The sequence below is a fragment of the Gymnogyps californianus genome, chromosome 5 (genome assembly GCF_018139145.2).
Source record: "Gymnogyps californianus isolate 813 chromosome 5, ASM1813914v2, whole genome shotgun sequence".
Lineage (NCBI taxonomy): Eukaryota > Metazoa > Chordata > Aves > Accipitriformes > Cathartidae > Gymnogyps > Gymnogyps californianus.
Window position 1 is genome coordinate 53,943,204 of NC_059475.1, and position 20,358 is coordinate 53,963,561.

The 20,358-nt window shown below is 50.2% G+C and overlaps 1 protein-coding gene across 1 annotated transcript; it reads left to right on the forward strand.

The window, feature by feature from the left end:
* Positions 1-5,179: 5,179 nt before the first annotated feature.
* Positions 5,180-19,180, forward strand: CHGA (chromogranin A). Its single transcript, XM_050898316.1, has 8 exons — positions 5,180-5,225; positions 5,746-5,792; positions 9,808-9,901; positions 10,324-10,392; positions 12,569-12,667; positions 14,302-14,808; positions 15,272-15,741; positions 19,097-19,180. The coding sequence occupies exons 1-8, from the start codon at positions 5,180-5,182 to the stop codon at positions 19,178-19,180; spliced, it is 1,416 nt and encodes a 471-aa protein (XP_050754273.1).
* Positions 19,181-20,358: the final 1,178 nt, after the last annotated feature.

Genomic DNA, 20,358 nt, shown 5'->3' on the forward strand with positions numbered 1-20,358 from the left:
TAAAACATTGTGGAGCACTGGTAAACATCAGGGCTGATGCCCAGGTTTTGGGAGGCTTGGAAGCTGGGATTCAGCCTGGCACAAAGGCAGGGAGAGGCCTTATCCCCACTCCAGCCCCTGCCCATGCCTCTGGGGGAGGCCCCAGGGTCTCTGGCTGGATCCTGGCTCCCTGCTCCAACCCAGAACGGCAATTGCTGTGTCCTTATGCTCCATAACTCCAGGTAAGTGGTTCCAGTGATGTGTTATTGCCACTGTTTGGAGAAGAATATTCTTGGGGGACAGCAGTGCCCTGGAAGTCCTTAAGTCTGGTTTTTGTGGCTGGCACTTTTGGGGACAGAGGGGTGTAGGGATGCTCAGATCCTCACCCCTTTCCTCCATCCTTCTGCAACAGCAGCAGAGAAGCAGGCTGTGTTCAGTCTTCATCTCTTCAAGTGCATTATTTCCAATGTGAGCCAAGGAGATCAAAGAAAGCATCTAGAATGGAAAGTGCTTATGTGTTTCATGATCCTAAATGCTGCCATTAGAAAAAATATCCTTTTACTTGTAATTGTTTTTTAATTAGGGATTTTGTCACTTTATCTCCATGAATTGGGAAAGTTAGCACAAGTGCATCTAACTTACATCTCAAAAAAGACCCCTACCATGCTCACAGCATTGATCAGTATATGAACTCTGGCCATATAGGCATCCCAGGAGACGCATGTACCCCTGTGCCTCACTTGGTGTTCACTGAGCAACTGGCCTGGAGTGGATGGACAGCTTGGGACACTTCAGGAATGAAGAAGCAGGTGTTTAAAGGTGGAAGATGAGGAATAAGATTAATCTCTACAAAATATACCAGGCAGTCATTTAAGGTACAGAATCTGGGATGATGCTGATGCTGACTGAGGGTCAATGTGTTAGCTATGAGCTGCTGGCAGTGTGGAGGTAGTCTGGTGAGCTTACAGACCCCCAGAAGAGGAGTGCTGGTCCAGAGACCTGAGTCACTCTTATCATTATTTTTTTTCTTAACTCTCACAAACGCTGTTAGTGCCTGCGGGACAATAAATAGGATCATCTGTCTCTAACTTTGGAGGTAAGTAAACAATATCAATGATGTTCTCATGAACTTGTTTTAGACCATTCTAGAACTTAGAGAATTGTTTTGTCTTTCTAAATATGTACATTAGCATGACACAGACTTTGTGTCACAAGTCAGATAAAACCATAGCCATGGGAACAATCAGTAATTTCCTGAGGAGGCTGTTTGAGATCACTCTGCCTGGGGAGAACCCCATCTCCACATCTTCTCTTACTGACTCAGTGGGGCTCACAGGAATCAGCGAGGGTTTTCTGTAAGTGCTAGGTAAACTGACCAAGGCATTGGAGGGGTACGACGTTTTCCAGATTGGTATTTGAATAATGTTTGGAAAAATTATATTGAGATCCAAGCTATTTGTAAGGGTGCCCAGATGGTATTCTGTGATCGCTATAGAGAAGTCTCTTCTCCCAACGGAGAACATACTCCATCTGCCCCAGTGAGAGCTGTGCATGCCAGGCAAGGATGAAAGTGGATAGGCAGAGCAGTAGCTACTGTCAGGATTGGGGACAGTGTTGGGCTTTTTTATTGGGTGTAATTATACCTTTGAACAGAAAAATCAATTAATTTCAGGTTGGTGCAAGCACAGTCTAGACTAAGAAAATCAAAGCAAGTCAACATCATTTTGCCTCTGACCTGAAAAAGAAGAGAGAGAACTGCCTTTTAACAGCATAGATGGATATTCACAACAGCAATCTGAGCTTTGAAGCTCATTTCTATTTACAGGCACACAAGCAAGGCTTGTACGAGGGAACTGAGAGGCGAGCGTGATTGACTAACATGTGGGAAAGAAGAAAAGGTGTGATGTGGGGGTTTTAATAGACTTTGCTACTAATTTGGCAGTGAGCTTACATTCAGTTTTTTCAGTCAAACAGTTATCAATTGATTTCATATGCAAGAAGGTAAATGCATATTTTTTGCTTAGTGGTCTTTTTGGTTAGGGTGTGGGTAATAGCTGTGCCTTGGCTTCAAGCCTTTTTGATACCTTCATGAAAATGACACTTCTCCTATTTCTGTGCCTCAGTTCCCAGATCTGTAAAATCACAGCAGTCTGAAATGCAGTGTCAGTGCTTCCAACCACAGGAGAGGGGTGAATTCTTAACCCAGTTTCAGCCAAGAAACTAGAGAACAAAGCTCTCAAAGTAGCTCAGAGCCTTACCCCAGATCCTTTGGTTTTATTTCCTGAATTCTGAAATTAGAAAAATTTGACTCTTATGTGTTGATTGAGAACAGCACTTAAGCCACATGATCTCTTGAGCAAATGACTTTATGCATAGGAAGATGTTCATATATCAATATGGCTTTCAGGCTGGCCCTCTTGTTCACTCAGCTCAGAGCATAGGTAATGCAACAGTGCTGGGTGTCTACTTCCATCCATCCAGACTTTGCCATCTTCTCAAATCACTTTTCAGGCTAGGAAGGCAAATATCCTTTTCCCATCACAATAACTCATCTCTTTGTCCATCCGCACGTGTCATGTTAGTGACCACAGGCAGGTAATGGTATATGGCTCTCCACATTCTTGCCACACTTCATGCACTATAAATTGGGCAGCTATAAGGAAAAATGGAATTGCTCCCTACAGACATAAACAGCTTTTTTATAAGACTGGAACTGGTCAGAAATGTCCATCTTCATCACTTTGCCACCCACTAAAGATCTACCCCTGGTCTCCATGTACTAAGACACAAACTACTTCAGAGACTCACAAACCTGCTCTTCCCTTGAAGTCTGCTTCTGGCATTGCCTTTCTCTGAGTGGAAGAATACCTTCCACTTCTTTATTTGATCACTTTTGCTTTTTGACATAAATCTTTCCCTGACATGCTTTACTTTGACAGTTCCTAATATAGCTGTGCCTAATGAGACAAATTCCAATAGCAGAAGTACTGATTGCTGGATTAGCAGTTTCATATCCATTTTCCTGGGGCAAGAAATAGAAAATTTCATCATCCATCATGTGCTACTACAGTGGGAGAATGCATGCCATACCTGGAAAATATTTAGTTTCTCCTTTGCAATGAACTTAATGGATGCAAGACCACAGCTTGAGAAAGAGAGAAAAAAATACAGTCATGGGCACTATATATCCTGTTATTTCTCAAAAAGAGGCCCCAGGGAAGAAAAGGGCTTCATGTAAGAAACTGGATTAGAACTGAGATAATTTATTGCCCTAATAAGATCAATATTTATATGTAAGGATAAGTAAATATTGACTAGGTAAACATAGCCTGATAAGCAGATTGATCTGCTTCTCTCTTAGGAATACATAGGAATTAACAAGCTTAATAATGTTCAGTATTTCAGACTCAGAGACTAAAATGCTCTGCTGTATGCTGAAGGAGTAAAAGGCCATTGTATATGACCCCCTCCCCTCCTCCCCCAATAAATAATTCAACAACACACACAAAAAAACCCCAACCCAACAACCAAAAAGAAAGGATATCTATTGTTCCTGGAGGATGCAGGTTCCCCGTGCAACAAGAACTGTCATGGGTGTTCATTTCATGGTCTTATAAACATTTAACTATCACTCAATGATGTCATCCACAAAGCACTGTTCAGAGGATCAATTTATTTCCAGCTTTTCTCTGCTATTAATTAGAAAATGCAACAGACAAGGGGAGCTTTGATTTTGTATGAGTGGGCTTTTACAATCCAAATGTGCCTTTTGAAGCATGCATTTAAATCAGATAGATATTAGAGGACACTTGGAAGTACATTTGGGAGCACATTTCGATGTGCATATGGAAAGAGAAGGTGGAAACCTATAGTGCAGTCTGAACTCCCTGGTCTCATAGAAAAGTTCTTGTCATCTTAGAAAAAATATGTTCTCTCTAGCTCCTTGGGTGCAGGACTCCCCACTGAGCAGAGTAAGGTAGGGTGGGGAAGAAGGACAATGCGTTTTTCTGAATTTGGTTTTCTAGTATAAGTCCCTGACTTTTGTGACCTCTGAAATTGCTTGAGGGATAGCACGGAATAGCAGAGGTGCTATTCCTAAAGAAGCGTTGTCCTACAGAAACATTGGAGTCACTTTCAAAAGAGAATGCAGCTGGCTGACATGACAGACGCTCCATCCAAAGAATAGACAGTCATTTTGTCAAGAGCATGGAAATGCTTGTGACTAAGAGAATGGTACAATTTGTTATTTCTCTCTCTCCCTTGTCAATGGAAACTAGTGACCAGGTAATCTTGGTTACTTCAACTTTGGAGTGCTTAGCAGTGAGGGTGTAGGGTGATGCTATAGGTTGTTATGAATCACTGAACAAAGGATAGCAACCTATTAAAATTTGCTTGCAGATTCACAATAGCTGAGCAACAGACCCACCAGCCTTTGCTCTTTACCCCAAATTATATCCTACTGCTTAAAAATCTTTCATAAAATAGCTGGGACTTACCATCTCCATTGGCAAACCTGTTTCATGGTGATCAGTTCTTTGGCTCTTGACCAGTCTTAAAGGCACTCCTATCCTCTGTGGAGGCGTTTAACAGGCATCTAGAAACTTCAACGTCTGTTCTAAACTTCTGTGGTCAGTGAAAGACAAGGGCACCCCTAGAGGGCAAATCTATCTACAGGTGGCTATGCTGGCTGGGATACATGAGGTGACTCTCACTATTGACTGCTGGTACATACAGAGGGCACATATGCAGAGGTGCTTGTAGATTGCCGTTGTTGGGTGAGGTGCTGGAAAAGTGATATCCTGGAAACACACCTCACAACCTTCCTGCACCTGCTGACTGAGAAGACGGAGCACCTGAAGCCTGACACCTTCCTGCTGGAACCCTTTGCTCGGGCAGCCGGGGGGATCGGGGGGATCCTGGCGCTCCTCCAACACCCGGCGAGTGGTGCAGGCTGATGGGAAGGCTGTGTGCGAGGGGAGGGGGGAGAGAGGAGGAGGTGGCTTCCTCCTGACGCCATTTCCGAGGGGCTGAGATATATAAATGAGCCGGTTGCTGCAGTGCCCCGTCTGGGATCTTCAGCCAGGGCACTGGCGTAGACACGCACCGTGCTGGTCTCCCCCCGGCACCTCGCCTGGAGCCCTCACGCCAGGGACAGACTCACCCTCTGCCCCTTTCTCCCTCCCTCCATCCCGCCAGCACCATGAGCCGCCCAGGACTGCTCGCCGTCCTGCTCCTGGCCGTGCCGGGTAAGTGGGGCTGGGCGGGGGTCCGGGCCCCCCCACTCCCGGGACCCTCAGCCCGGCGGACAGCGCTGCCGCCGCCCGGCTCCGTTCCCGCCCCGGCCCCTTCAGCACCGCGGACAGCGGCCGCCGCAAGGTCACTGCCCGCGGGCCGCGCCGGGCCCTGCCTGCCCCGCGGGCCCGGGCCACCGGGCACTGCCAGCCTGGGGACTCCCCTTCCCTTCCCTTCCCTTCCCTTCCCTTCCCTTCCCTTCCCTTCCCTTCCCTTCCCTTCCCTTCCCTTCCCTTCCCTTCCCTTCCCTTCCCTTCCCTTCCCTTCCCTTCCCTTCCCTTCCCTTCCCTCTTCCTGGGAAGGCTGAGGGGGGCACAATGCACACGTCCAGCTGCTGCACCCAGGGACCTCTTCTACCAGAGCGAGATGTCCCTCTTCTCCACTCTCATTTTTAAAAGGATAGGATTTCTCTGCTTGTCTCCCAGAGGAGGTGAATAACAAGCTTTCTTTTTTTTCCCTCCCCTCACCTTACAGCCACCTCCCTTCCTGTGACAAACGACATGAATAAAGGCGACACTAAGGTAAGGATGGGCCTGTAGTGGAAGGGGTGAGTGAAGATGAAGGATGTGATGTTTAACCTCCACCGAGCTGGTTGATTTTTGGCTGCTCCTGCTGAAATACCCTGTAGGAAGTGCCAGGGATTTGCATGAGATCCCTACAGCAGGATCCATCCCCACTCCCTTCCTACCAGGATTTACCCTTTGTGCATCCACTTCTGGGCACCTGGGCAGGAGGGAAGTCCCTCAGGATGTACCAGAGGGATCAAACAAGCTTGTCTAGAGAACGGTGAGGCTGGGGATGGAGGTTGGGTATAACCTTCCCTAGTCCTCCTACTTTCAGCTTTTCAAAGCTCCCAACAGGAGGTGACTCAGGGGAGAGTGGGGGGAGATGTGATTCAGGAATGGGCATTGCTGGAACTGTGTGTGTTCGGGGCAGGGTGTATACATCTCTGTTCGTATGTGTGTGGTGTGTTACTTAAACATGCATGCTCCTGAAAAATAGGCAACTGGCTATTCTCAGATTGCTAATCCATCCTCAGCTACTGCTCAGCCTGTCTGGATGGCTACGAGCAGCACGGGACTTGGCTGACCTCTCCAGCCTTCTTTTATAGGCTTCCGTGCATATATATATATATATATGTGTCATACCTCTCTGACATTCATAGCTGCACTTCGCAAGTGTGTGCACTCCCAACGGGCTTTTGGCACCTAAATGCTTGGATAGGTGTGTTTGCCTGTGTTGATCTGTGACAGACCCCCCCTTCCTGATATTATAATACCTATAGTCTTTCAGATGAGCTGATCTCTTCACTGCCCAAATTAAGACTTCTACAGAAATTAATGTCCAGAAAGGAAACCCTAGCCCTTTTCCCCTTACTTCTTGAACCGCTTTGTTCCCTGAAATCTTCTAGCCACATAATGTTTTTCCCCAAGCAGCAGTAGGGGAGGGCACATTCATGTCAGTCTCAGCCACAGGCTCCATTGTACAGTGTCTCTGCTCGTTACCTAGAGGGCAAGTGCCATGAGAAACGCCTCCCTGTCTCCTGTCAGATGTGCCTGGGCCTGGAGAGCTGTTGCTTTGTTAAGACTTTTAGCCTGCTTAGCCCTTGCTGGGGCTGAGCCATGAGCTGTGAGCCACTGGGTGCCTGCTTCAGGCTGTGTGCTGCTAACTGAGAAAGGGGACTCGAGGCAGGCACTTGCCCCTTCAACTGGCCATGCCAGAGTGGGATGCTCATTGGGCATCTGGTGGGACAATCCATTCATTCCACAACTTTCCTTGTGAGATCTATTCCCCGATATGTTCTGTGTGTAAAACATGGCACTTTTGTGGAAGCTGGTGCAACTCCATGGAAATGCTTCCACCAAGGAAGGATTGTCTCCCAAGCCTGCCCCCTCGCTGGGTACTACATTGACACAGGCTCTAGCTGAAAGCAAAATCAGACCACACCTTTCTTTTGGATTTGCTGCAACTGGAAGGAGCCATTAGGGCTTTTCTGCCTTCGCCATCCTCTGAGACACAGCGTTTCAGTGAAGGAAGTCCTGGTCTCACGGGACAGATCAGGGTAGGGATATCATCACATGGGTACAGCAACGAACACCACAGATCTTCCTACACAGCATGCTCTGTGCTGCCAGCATTTGTGGGTGGCTCAGGGCTGTGTAATGGGTAGTCAGCACCTGCAGGCCTTTCCTGGGCAGCTCATCAGTCTTTCCTTACACCAAGGACTTTCCATGGGGAGCTGAACATGACCAAAGCATCTACAGTATCTCTGGTGTTTGCCCACTCTTGTGCTCGAAGGACACTATTTCCCACTTACAACCATACATTTCAGAAGGGCCTGAGCATAGCCGAGCTCAAATGTGGTGAAGTCTATCCTTGTAAGGACATGATCCTTTGGAGATTTCTGTGTAGGGAGAGCATGAGCAGCTCTTAAGGATCTAGTTACATGCTCACAGTTAGAGGATAGCTATGGCAAAATTCCAGTCTGAGTTTCTGCACTGGACTAATTACATTCATTTGCAAAGGATTTCTTCCATTTCCCGATGCAGGCTGTTACTTCATGACCTTGTGCAGCCTCACTCTGCAAGACTTGCTCTTACAAAAAGTCAAGGAGAGTGTTGTGGAATGACTGCACTCTTCATTTCATTATGTTACAAAGTTCCTCCACAGAGTTGGCCATATTTCTGTGGTGTCTGATGTGTTTCTTTGTGCTCAGACAAAGACCTTAAATCAGCTCAGAAGTCTTCAAAAAGCTTGTATAGAGTATTTCATTGGACCAAATTCTTATTTCTCATGCTGAGAAGGTCCTTCTGAAGCTGCATCAAATACTGCTGCAGTAAGTGGCACCAGAGGTTGGGAAATGTGGGAGGGAAGTATCAGAATCTGGGGTTTGTTCTATTTAATGGTAGAGTGAAGTGACTCGAAGTCATCTAAAAACGATATTAATGTTTTGCTTGTGGTATAGGAGAATGATACCAGGGAAATTTCCCTGCTTTCTTTTTGTTAGATCTTTCCTGTAACACTTTTAATCCAGCAGGCAATCCCCTCAAACTGTGTAAGTAGTTATAAGAGTTCAGCATTTTATGGCTGTGAGCTGCAAAAGCAGAATTCTCTCCTTTACACAGGGCAAAAATTTGCCCATTCCAGCTGGTCAATGAATATATCCGATTGCTTGAATGAGCAGTATTGTAGATGACTCGGAATTGCTGACTTGTGTCAGCAGTGCTCTGCTCTCCTGAGAATGGCACCTCGTGAGGGAGGTCAGGGCTCTTAGGGCTGCCTGCAGAAATCATCAGGAGAAAGAGGTTCAGTGAGTGAGTATTTTGCCCACAAGGCTTACTTGTATTCTTTTTTTTAATTTAGCCTCTCTTTTCCACAGGCACTTGTGGGCCCTGCATACTTTCTAGGCTGCTTTATAAATAATCACCTTTTGAAGGATGATTTTTAAGCAGCCTGATTCCTGCACTACTAACCAGCACCAGACTGTAGTGAATGCTGCTTTCTCTCCTGTGTGACCATTTGGGTCTAGCATGACCACACAGCAGGGCTCCTGGTGGTGTGTCTTAGTGTGGCGAGGATGCCTTCACCCCTGCCAGAGGTGCCACCTTGCCTTTGCGCCTGTGGCTTTCATTCTCCTACCACACACCAAGCACTGGGTGATCCCTGTGGGATCAGTTGTGCTGCAGTTGCATGGGTGAAGAGCTAGGCCTGCAATCTCAGTACAGGTGACAAACTAGATAAATAATGCTTCTCATTTTACACCAAAGAAAAGGGCTGCTGGAAAGGGCAGGCCCAGAGTTCATCCTGTCTGGGACGCTGCCTCAGGCAGTTGCAAATGCTTCCAAGGAAAGTGTGGGAACTTCCTTGCTTTCAGATGACCTGCATCTGTGTACAGCTCTTCCAGTCTGTAATAGATGGCTTGAACACTCAAGCACGAGGTCAAACACTTCTCCAGAGTGTCTTGTCTTCCTCTAGGGCTTGAGAGCAGTATTTCTCATCCGTGTTTGAAAGTACAATTGGCCTCACCTCGCTGTCCCTGCCTGGCTGCAGTCTAACTGTGGTGCCCTTCTCAGGGCTCAAATAGCTTGCAAGATTTCAAGGTCACCTACTGAAGAGCTATGACCACTTGTTGCTCTCTACAACCTCCCACTGAGCCCTTTCATGAGATGCAGGTTGAGATATATTGACTTAAAAGAGGATGATTTTGAGCTTTCTATGTATATATCCAGATCCCCTTTAATCTCCTGATGTGCCCAGCCTCTGGGATGGGCTGGAGTCGTGAAATCCTCAGCTGAAGTGTGTGTCATGTTGAAGAAGCTCTTTCCATTGCCATGTGTCATTTGCTCACTTCTCAGTTTCAGGAGGTACCTTCTGTTCCTGCATTAGGTAAAACAGGAACCGAACATTCAGTTCTGGCTCGACCAGAAAAACAAGATCTGTGCCATCATCTGCTGCATTTTAGCCTTGGCAACAAATAGATTTAGGAAAAAAAGACAAAAAAGCAGTGCTTTAATTTGTATTTTTGTCTCTTTCTAGGTGATGAAATGCATTGTAGAGGTCATCTCTGATACTTTATCGAAGCCAAATCCTCTGCCGATCAGCGAGGAATGCCTAGAAACACTCAGAGGAGGTACAGGCTCAGATTTTATGCTGGGTATCAGCAAGAGCAGATCTGGCAAGCAGGGGCTGGTCCTGCCCTGACACACGCTCTAGTGCCTGACAAGGGTCCCCGACACATTCACCTTCCTCAGGGTCACCCCACCGGGCTGCACCAGGCCCCAGAAGCAGGGACGGAGCTGCTGCTCAGCCCAGGCCGTGCATCTTGCTGGCACCGGGGCCAGGGGAGTGCTGGGTGACATGAAGCTGCCTGGTTTTCATGGGACCTTCCTGTCATCTTAACCACATGGTTAAGAGAAGTGCCAGCAAATTAGGCCAAGGGAGAGAAAAGAGTAAACGAAGAGGGAGGTGGCATTTGGCGGGTTTTTTTCATTTCCTGGGGGTGGGGCGAGGTTGTCTTTGACCACCTTCTGTACCAAGTTTCCCCTATTGCAGATGAACGAATCATTTCTATCCTTCGCCACCAAAATTTATTGAAGGAACTTCAGGAAATTGCTGCTCAAGGTACAGTGTCACTATAGTTATTTGGGAAGGGGAGTTTCATCTGTTGGAGCCCCTTGCACAGTTTTGCTGTTTGGGTTTTTTTGTATTTTACATTAATTTGACATCATATAAATGTGCCCTAGGAAATATAGTTCCAGGACTTCCAGTAGAGACTGGGTGGGTGGGGGCAGGAATTTTGCTTATAGTAACACCAATATGCATCTGATGATTTAAACAACTGTCAATGTAACTTGGTGGTGATGCAGAGTATAGGCATTTGGGGGTGGGAGAACCCTAAAAGGAAATACTGTAACGTAATTCAACAAATAACCACCAGCTCCCAAACTAGAATGAAAGGCAAGAAAACTTCTGTTTGTGCAGCTGGAGTCTAGCACTAAACCCAGGTGTGGCAGAAAGGAAGCCTCACTGAGCATTGAGTGGGACTTGCACCTGAAATACCCCAGTGAAAATGTCCTTGAGCTAATGGTGATTTTTCTGTCGGCTTCCTTAGCTCAAATGCAAGTTTCTTTGGTTTGGAGAGGTGCAGGCTGCTCACCGCGGGTCAATGTGGGAGCAGCAGCAGCACAGAGCTATGCAAAGGGGTGTGCAAGGAGAAAAAGGATTATTCTCCGGTGCCTCGGTCCCCAGAGCTGATGTGCAGGTCCCAGGCAAGGCTACTTCAAAGCCAGTGCAAGTCCCTCTGCCTGGGTGGTCCAGTTGAGGCTGCATCAGGGCTTTCCCCAGGCTGCAGGAAGAACAGTTCCTGGCCTTCCCTCCTCCTTCTCCCTGGGGTAACCCAGCTGGCAGCCCTCCCTCGCCAGGGCATCCCTGTGCCCTGCTCCTGTGTGGCACGGCTGCCAGGGATGGCTGGAAGATAGTGCCACCAGACTGCTTTCAGAGCAGGGAAGCCACAGAAGCAACAGGGATAAGGGAGAGGAAAAATTCAGGAAGTCAAGATTGGGAGAGAGCCTCATGCAGCTCCCAAAGCCATAGTTTGGTCACTACCCAAATGCCACTGGTGGAGAGGCCAGCTGGGCTGTAACCTCAGACGGGCTTTGTGGATGCTCTGATGATCCAGAAGAAAGAAACCTGGGCCTCTTCAGTGTGCTAGGATGCTGCTGCTGCCCAGGCACACCAGGGTTGTGAGGGGGAGTGCTCAGCTATCAGATAGGCTGTGCCATACAGCATGGAGTCCACACGAAGGGACTCGTTTCACAGAGGTGCATCTTGCTCTGCTCTTTCCTTGGCTTGAGCCCATCACACCATTTTGTCCCAGGGTAATATGAGCTCTAATCTACAGATCACAGTGACTGGGGGTGGGAGAGCTATGTACCCAAGGGAAAAGCAAAGGTGTTTATCTTGGTCTCCTCTGTGCTGGCTGCAGCTGGTCTTGCTCAGGCTGGAGACCCCACACCATCCAGCTCTGCCCAGTGTAGGGCTAGAGAGGACTGTTGGCTCTTGCCTTTGCATTAAGGTGTAGAAGCACAGCGTGAGCCTGGTCAGACAGGGCTTGCTTGGCTTGCAGATCCCATTAGGACAGGGCTGCCTGGGGAGCGCTGGTTGCCAGGACAGCTATGCTCTGACTTCCAGCTCGTGCTGCCTTCAGACACCTTTCTCCAGGGTGTTGCTTTTGTCGAGCTGGCTCCGTAATCCCAGAGGCTAAGGTGTGGGGCCTTGGAGCCCCAGACTATCCCCGGACTGGGAATGAATGCTGCTTCTTCGTCCCAGTGCCATGGGGAGAGGGGCCCCCACAACCAGGCTGGAGGGCACAGGGGCTCTCAGTGCTCACCTCAACAGAGCTACGTGGGCAGCATCTGGCAGGAGGCAATTTTTACCCTTCAGTACTCCAATACTTAAGTCTTTTGTTGGCCTCAGTGTGCTGCAGTTCAGCATGCAGTTCAGCATCTCTTATTCCCTAGCTCTCCATCAATATTAGTTTTCCTAGCAACCCTGCTTCTCTGTTTGTTTAGAGACCTTTTGCTTTCCTGCAGATGATGTTTTTGATGGTGGCTTTGTTACTGCAGTTGATTCATGTATCCTCCAGTCTCACTTCTCCTTGCAGCTCCCCTTTGGCAGATTTGTCCCTTGTAGAAAATATACATATAATTATAAAGGGCATAGAACTATTTTCCTACCTCTACTTTCTGAAACTCAGGAGGGGCTGTTGCCTTTCCCTGTTTTTTGTTACTTGACGCAGGTGCCAATGAGAGAACTCAGCAGCAGAAGAAAAACAGTGGCTTTGAAGATGAACTTTCCGAAGTCCTTGAAAGTCAGAATGACAAGAACAAGCGGAGAGGTCAGTGTCAGCCTCCCCCCCCAGGAAATCCAGGTCAAGCTGTAAACAAGGATGTTCTTTCTAACAGCCTTGATATGTCCATCTGCTTCTCATTTAGGCATCTTCTTTGATGCTGCCGCTGACACACTCAAGCAACCCAGTGTTTGCTTTGTTCTTATTTACCAGCTTAAACAACATGTAATTTCTGAGCTATAGTAACTGGTGACGGTCAAGTTACCAAACTGATACTGATCTTTTCCACCCTGCTGCCAACACTGTCACTCACTCCTAATGCTTAAAAGGAGTCACAGCCAGGGAAATCCCATACTGAAAGACTCAGTGATACAGGCAAGAGAGATCTGGGTCTGCTCCTGCCGCCCTTGTTTCCAGGCATCCAAGATACTAGGTTATGGGTCTCTGAAGGGAAAATTCAACTTGGGATACAGACAATGCACACACCCACACAAAACACCTGCATCTTGGAAAGACCACGTTCAGCTGGGATTTCCCCTGTCACTCTGTTCCTATGGCCTGGCTAGAGACAGGCAGTGTAGCGGAAAGGAGGGTTCGGCCCCTTCCCTTTTCCACATCAGGAACAATGCCAATGTGGGGTGAGATGATTTTTCGTCCAGCAGCAGCACCCTCACAGAGGGTCTCGAGTGGGCTCGGGGGTGTGTGGCTGAGCCACGGCAGTGCAGCGATGCCGTGACGTCAGCCCAAAGCTGCCCGAAGCGATGAGGAGCGATACCCCCGGGGGCTGCTGCTGCAGCCAGCACGGCCAAAAGCCAGTGGAGAGGACGGGTGGCACTGGCTCTCCCTCCCACCAGGGCAGACCTGAACCTCTTGCTCCAGCAGTGTGGAGACTGCATGAGGATGAAGTGTGTCACGTTGGGCCGTCCAGGCCTGCAGGCAGCCCAGTGACACCAATTTGGTGTCACTGGTGGTCACCAGCCCTGCGTGACCCGCTCTCTGCATCCCCTCACCCCAGCACACTCCTCAGCCCTGCTTGGGGCTGTGCTTGCCTTTCCATACCCATCTGGCTTTTCCCACTGCTCTTTAGCCCCCCATCTTTTCTTTTGCAAAGTGATTTCTATGGCTAATTATGTTAAAAGAGGTCAGTCTCTGACATGAGCAAGAGCAAATACCCAGCCCACATTAAGCTCCTGCTGAGTAGCTGCTTTGCAGTAGCAGAACCGGCTTCCCCTCCCGCCAGCTCGCCCACAAACAGCGCTGGCTACCTCTTCAACCTGGTGGGAGAAATAAGGATGAGTTGTTAGCACAGCACTCAGAGCAGGGAGAGCTGTGCAAGTGCCATATTACACTCCTAAATCATTTCATTTTACGTGCGATCTGGTTTCATGCGGGGCAAGTTTGTTGCTAGCATCTCAAGAGATGGTGATGAGGATCATGCTGCAGCAAAGCACTTGGGCATATGTTTAACTTCAGCCTTGCGAATCTCTCCAGGAGAGCAGGCACCAGTGAGAGCACCAGCTTGCTTGAATGCAAGCATATGTTGAAGTGACTTGCGAAAGGATCCATGGGCTGGTTAAGCAGATTGCTGAGCAGGGCTGAAGCTCCCTAAGAAATGCACGGGCTTCTCTGGTTGTGAAATGAGTTCTCAGGAGAGGTGTTGCTTCTTGCTCCTCCCTCTGCAGATGCAGCAGGGGAGCGCCCTGAAGAGGAGCAGCCCACGGGGTCCCTGGCTGAGCTGGCAGCACAGAAAACCCAGCAAAATGAAGATTCAAGAGAGGAGGGAAAGAACAGCCTGGAGGAGAGGGACCCCAGGCCACGGGATGCCGACCCTGGCGAGAAGGAAGATCGGGAGGAAGCAGAGAGCAATGAGATCGGGAACACAGAGGATGCCCAGCGAAACGAAGCTTTGGACAACCACATCAGCAAAGACTTCAGCAAGGATGAGCAGCAGCAGCAAGGGGATGAAGAGGAGCAGCCCAGAGGCCCCAGGGACAGCCTGGAGCTTGAGGACGAGGGAGAGCAGCCATCCAGGCAGGGCCAGGAGCAGAGCAAGGAGGCGACAGGGGAGCGTGTGGAGCGGGAGGATGACGGAGGAGACGATGCTGCAGAGGAGGACCCTACCGAAGCAGAGAGGTCATTTGATTTGGCTGAGGAGGACGAGGAGGCTGAAGAGATGCAGGGAGACGACAGTACGTATCCCAGATGACTGCACTGATACCTACCCGGGGTGAGCTGAGGGCACTGAGACAGACAGATAAGAGGCTTTAAAGCCTAAGAGTTCAGGCAGGTGCTTACTGGGTTTACAGAAATACCCTCGCCGACAGCCACCCAGACCCTCCCGCAAGCACCGGACCATGTGGGCCCACACACAGCAGGTAACACAGGCCTGGCAGCTGCCTCATTGCCTGCTGCTCAGTTTTCATAGCACCTGGGGACAACTGATTTCTTTTTCTTCAACTTCCTACATGGTTTTTGACTGCTGCCTCCAAGCCCTGTTACTGACGTGATGACATGAGAGTGGGTATTTCCAGAATCCTGGGAAAATGGGCCTAAGTCAGGAAACCCACTTTGCATCACCCCTGAAGGCTCAGTTCAAAGGTGGAGCATAACCAGGTTAACACTTGCTCACTGTTGTGTTTCATGCTCTTTCAGATAACGACGATGCTCTGGGATTTGGCAAGGACGGGCAGAGCTTGGAGGAGGAGGAGGAGGAGGAGGAAGAGCAGCCCCGGGCACTGAGAGGAGGAAGGCATCACCTGGAGGATGAGGGGATGCAGGGGGAGGAAGACACCTTCCAGCCCAGGGATGCCAAAAGCACGGAGATGGAGGAGGAGTCCTCCAGGGAGTGGGAAGACTCCAAGAGGTGGAACAAAATGGATGAGCTGGCCAAGCAGCTGACATCAAAGAAGCGCATGGAGGAAAATGATAGTGGGGAAGACCCAGACAGGTCCATGAAAATGGCATTTAGGTCCCGCAAGTATGACTTCAGTAGTCCAGAGGAAGATGTGAGAAGGTCATGGAAGCATCACTCGAAGGAGGACAGCAGTGAAGGAGGCTTCCCGCTTGCTCCCCTGCCCGAAGAAAAGAAGGATGAGGAAGGCAGTGCTAACAGGAGAATGGAGGTTGGTGTACATAGGTTTAAGAATAAATCCTGTCCAGTTATTACTTGGGAATCCAAACTATGCTTGGAGATGTGGATGATACTGTCGTGGTTTAACCCCAGCCGGCAGCTAAGCACCACGCAGCTGCTCGCTCACTGCCCCCCCACCCCTGGGATGGGGGAGAGAATCAGGAAAAAAAACCTCGTGAGTTGAGATAAAGACAGTTTAATAGGACAGAAAGGAATGAAAAACAATGATAATGATAATAATAATAATATGACAATAGCAATACTAAAAGAATTAAACTATACAAAGCAAGTGGTGCACAATGCAATTGCTCACCACTCGTTGACGGATGCCCGGTTAGTTCCCGAGCCGCGATCCCCCCTCCCAGTTAACTCCCCCCAGTTTATATACTGGGCATGATGTCATATGGTATGGAATAGCTCTTTGGCCAATTTGGGTCAGCTGTCCTGATGGTGTCCCCTCCCAGCTTCTTGTGCCCCTCCAGCCTTCTTGCTGGCTGGGCACGAGAAGCTGAAAAACCCTTGACTTAGTATAAACACTACTTAGCAACAACTAAAAACATCAGTGTGTTATCAACATTCTTTTCCTACTAAATCCAAAACACAGCACTATACCAGCTACTAGGAAGAAAATTAACTCTGTCCTAGCCGAAACCAGGACAGATACCTTGGCGTTACGCAGCCAGCGTTGGTTCTCTGTGACATTCAGGACATGCTTGGTGACCTTTTAGTCATTCAGCCCTAGGTATTATTGAGATTGGCACCTGGCTGTGCCTTTGGTTTTTATCCTTGTTTTAGCGACTAGTGCAAAAACATGCCCTGCCCCAGAGAGTCCTAAAAATGCGACAGGACTTTTGTGCTGGCCTGTGCTGGACACGGTGACCAGAGCTATATCTGGAGCCTAGGGGTGGGTCTTGTGTCCCAAAGCCCCTCCAAGTCAAAGGGAATGCTTTCCCTGGCTCAGGGACAGAGTGAATAGTGTCAGATCTCCTACAGCAGTAAACCAGGGGCGCAGTCAAGGTGAGAGAGCTGGGGTGTTGGAGTGGAAATGGTTGACAGACATGGGAAATACATCTGAGTCAGACTTCCAAAGGCAGAGACCTCCTTCCCTGGTACCTCGTGTGATGCTATGTGGTAGCTCAGCACCTCCCCGGCAGCCGGGAGTGGCAGTTTCACCTTTGTGCTGAGGCCCAGCTCCAGGTATGGATGTTTATCTGGGATAGTGCAGGGGGCTGGACAGCCGGGCTGGGCATGAGCTCTGTGGGTGTTTGCTCTGGGACAAGCCACGATCAGGTGTCTGGGAACAGACTGGGGCAGCAGGTGAGTGAAGCCAGTTTGCTGCAGCTCTCTTGCCTCCAAAACACCCCTCTTGCCTTAGTTACACACCAAAACATTGTCCAAAGGTTGCCCATCAGTATCCTCCACTGAGAGGGCATCTCCAGTCATGTTGGTTCAAAGCAAAGCCAAACGTCTCAGCTCCCAGCAGGGATGCAGCGGGTGCCTGCCAAGGAGGTGGGCACCTGCCCCATCTGCCTCCTCAGCACCGTCTGCTCACGTCCCAGGTCTCTCCCTCAAGAAGGCTGCTCCCCACCTGCCCCTGCCAGCAGCTCTGGGGTGCACCTTGTCTGCAAGCTGGTGGGCTCAGCTTCTGAATGGAGACTGGGAAGGAGGTTGCTGAGGCTGCAAAACTGCTATGTTTACAGTTGCAACAAGACTTTTTGGTTTGGTTTTTTTAAACTAGATCAGGGCCTCTGGGAGTCAGTGAGGAGGTGTCAGACCAGGCACCCGGCAGTGAGGGAAGGGAAGGTGCAGGCTCCGGCTCTGTCAGAACAGCTGCCATCCTGTCCCCTTTCCTCACTTCCAGGCCATGTGGCTGCGTGGCTTGGCCACTGAGGCCAACGTAGGCATAGCCAAGGGCTGAGAGTGCTGTCCACTGCACTTGCCAGGGCTCAGCCTGCAGGGCCGGGCAGGAGGGAGCCAGGGTGCACGAGCACAGCGCAAGGCAGTGGTTTGAGTCTGACCTCTCCTCTCTTTGGGTACTGTGGAGGATCTCAGCATAGCGCTATTTTCTCGCTTTCTGGGGGCTCCAGTTGCAGCCAAAGCTCTCCTCCAGCAAGGCACGCCTCAGCTGGCTGCTCCCTGACCTGCTTCAAACAAAACACACTGGAACAGCCGCTTGGGCTCAGTCTGGCTCCCCTGGGTGCTGGCGGGCACCCCAAGCCACCGGCACACTGCTGTAGCCGGAGCCTTCCCAGGGGCTGAGCCAAGGGCCCTGCAGAGGTGCAGGGTGACTTTTTTCCTATTCAGGAAAATACCTCAGGGATGAGAAAAATGACTTTTTTTTACATTCTTTATTTTTTTCACACCAGCCACATGCAGTGCAGGCCAGTGGCTCAGTGTCAGCCTGCACTTGGTGGCTGCTGCAGGCAGCAGCAAGGCTCTGCTGCCTCCACACAGGAGAGGGGCCGTCACCTCATCTTTGCCGACAGGAAAAGGCACTTTTAGCACCAACAGCCCCAAGTTTGCTCCCGCAGAGCCTGCTGCTGCACTGGGCAAGAACGTGATCTGCAGCAAGCCCCAGGTGATGGCAGCTGTGAGGGACATGCAGGGCTGGGGCTGGCAGCGAGACAGGGCCAGTTGCATATGACCGGAGTTCAGGCAAAGCAACGCAGTTACGAATTTGAGTACCTGCATTAAATAAAATAGCTTCAAGTGATGGCATAGATACATAAGAGCCACTATAGAAAGGCCACCAAGTGATGGGCAGCTTGAGCCTTTAAACTGATGGCTTCCCTAGTCACTATTTTCTTAAACGGAAAAGCCTCTTCCGGTACTGGAGGCACATGCAGACACCCAGCGCAGCATGGGGAGAGGGGACACTGCCGTCCCCTCCACGAGCAGGGCACATGCTGCGCTTGCCGCAAGTGGCAGGCACCTGTGCCGATCCCGGTTTGGGATCACTGCCTCAACACAGGTGCCCGGTGCGGTTTGGCAGCGCCCGCCCTGGCCCTGGCTCCCCAGCAGCCATCTCCCTCCAGCCCCACGCTCCGGAGGGAGAGACCCGTCGGGGGCTGCCCTGCCCGGCAGCAGCACTGGGGAAGGACGGTGGCCGCATGTCTTGTCCCCATCACCAGCTGCACTGATTTAACATTAGGACAGGACTAACTAGTGTTGCGCACAGACATCTGTCCAGAGGGGCAAATGCAGGAGCATGCTGAGGGGATGGGGCAAGATGTGGCTGTGCTCGTGCCACCACTGGCAGCTAGCCCTGGGCAAGGCTTTCCGTAGCTCTGGGGGGCGAGGGCTGCCCACCTGCGGCCACTGACGCATGTCCTGGGCTTTCATTGCAGGACCAGGAGCTGGAGAGCCTGGCCGCCATCGAGGCCGAGCTGGAGCGCGTCGCCCACAAGCTGCACGAGCTGAGGCGAGGCTGAGGGCCCCAGCCCTCCCCGCACAGGCGAAAGCCACCACCACCGCCCTCCTCCTTTCCCACTGCGTTTTCATTTCCTGATTTAAAAGCAATTAAGCTGGAGCAGAAGCATTGTGCCTAGGAAACTGACCTCGCTAGCACTCAGGCCTGCCTCCCTTGTCATAGTGTTGTGTCCATTGCTGCTTCTTCACCTCACGCTCCCCTGTCCATGGATGCCCACCCGCCTGGCCGGGCACCGGTGGGCGCGAAGCGCAATCTACACGTGTATTTTCTGTCTGGGTGGGGTTTTTTTCCCTCTTTTTTTTAAAAGACAAGACAGCTTTCTAGAAAGTTCTCTTTCCACCGGTAGTTTCACTGGGTAAAAAACTGCAATAACTTGTTATCTTTTGATTAAAAGCTGAGAACTCTGACTGTAATATATTCTATATAAAAAATTTATCTAAGGAAAAATAAAACTGCAGTGGGTTCCTTCCTTTGTTTTGGCAGCTTCAGTCTTGGTTGTCAGCACACTGCAGGGCTTGTACGGTCCTGGCAGAAAGGAGGGGGAATGGAGGCCTCCCCTCATCACAGACACGTTGTGATGGTGTTTCCCTCCTTACCCAGGCTCCAACGCTGCTGCCTGCCGAGGCCCAGCATCAAGGACGCCTCCCTGAGGTCCTGAGCACTGCGGGGTGCTCCCTGCCCGCCTGGGGCCCGGTGGTCCCGTACAGCCCAGCCCTGGCGCCGGCTGTCCCGGGTGCTTCAGTGAGACCTGGCTCACATCTGTAGTTCATCGATGAACACGGGGTTGACCAGAGGGAAAACAGTTTAGAAATTTGAACACTGGGGCAATACTTGACCAAGTTAAGCTATTTGGACAACGCACAAGTGGGTTAAAAAAAAAAGTAACAAGTAGGCTAGTCATGAGGAAAACTACTGGTCTATGTTCCCCCAGAGGTGAAGGTTGGTCTTGAGGGGATGCCCCTCCTGTGCATTGGCTCGCAGGAGCCATGGTGGCCTGCTGGCACAGTGCTAACAGGCAGAACCTTCCCTATCCTTTGGGCTTCAGGCCACACGACAGCTGGATGACCGCATGGTGCCTGGGCTGGGGAAGCTTGCCCCAAAGGTCTCTGATCATAAGATTTTAGACTTTCTATGTGTGTTGGCAGCAGAGGAAAAGAACATCCCACTGCCAGGGCTGTA

Excerpts from the sequence above, each read along its gene's own strand:
- CHGA (XM_050898316.1), top strand. The coding sequence starts at position 5,180 with ATGAGCCGCCCAGGACTGCTCGCCGTCCTGCTCCTGGCCGTGCCGG. Across the intron at positions 10,393-12,568 it reads TCAGGAAATTGCTGCTCAAG|GTGCCAATGAGAGAACTCAG; the intron begins GTACAGTGTCAC and ends TACTTGACGCAG. Across the intron at positions 14,809-15,271 it reads AGAGATGCAGGGAGACGACA|ATAACGACGATGCTCTGGGA; the intron begins GTACGTATCCCA and ends ATGCTCTTTCAG.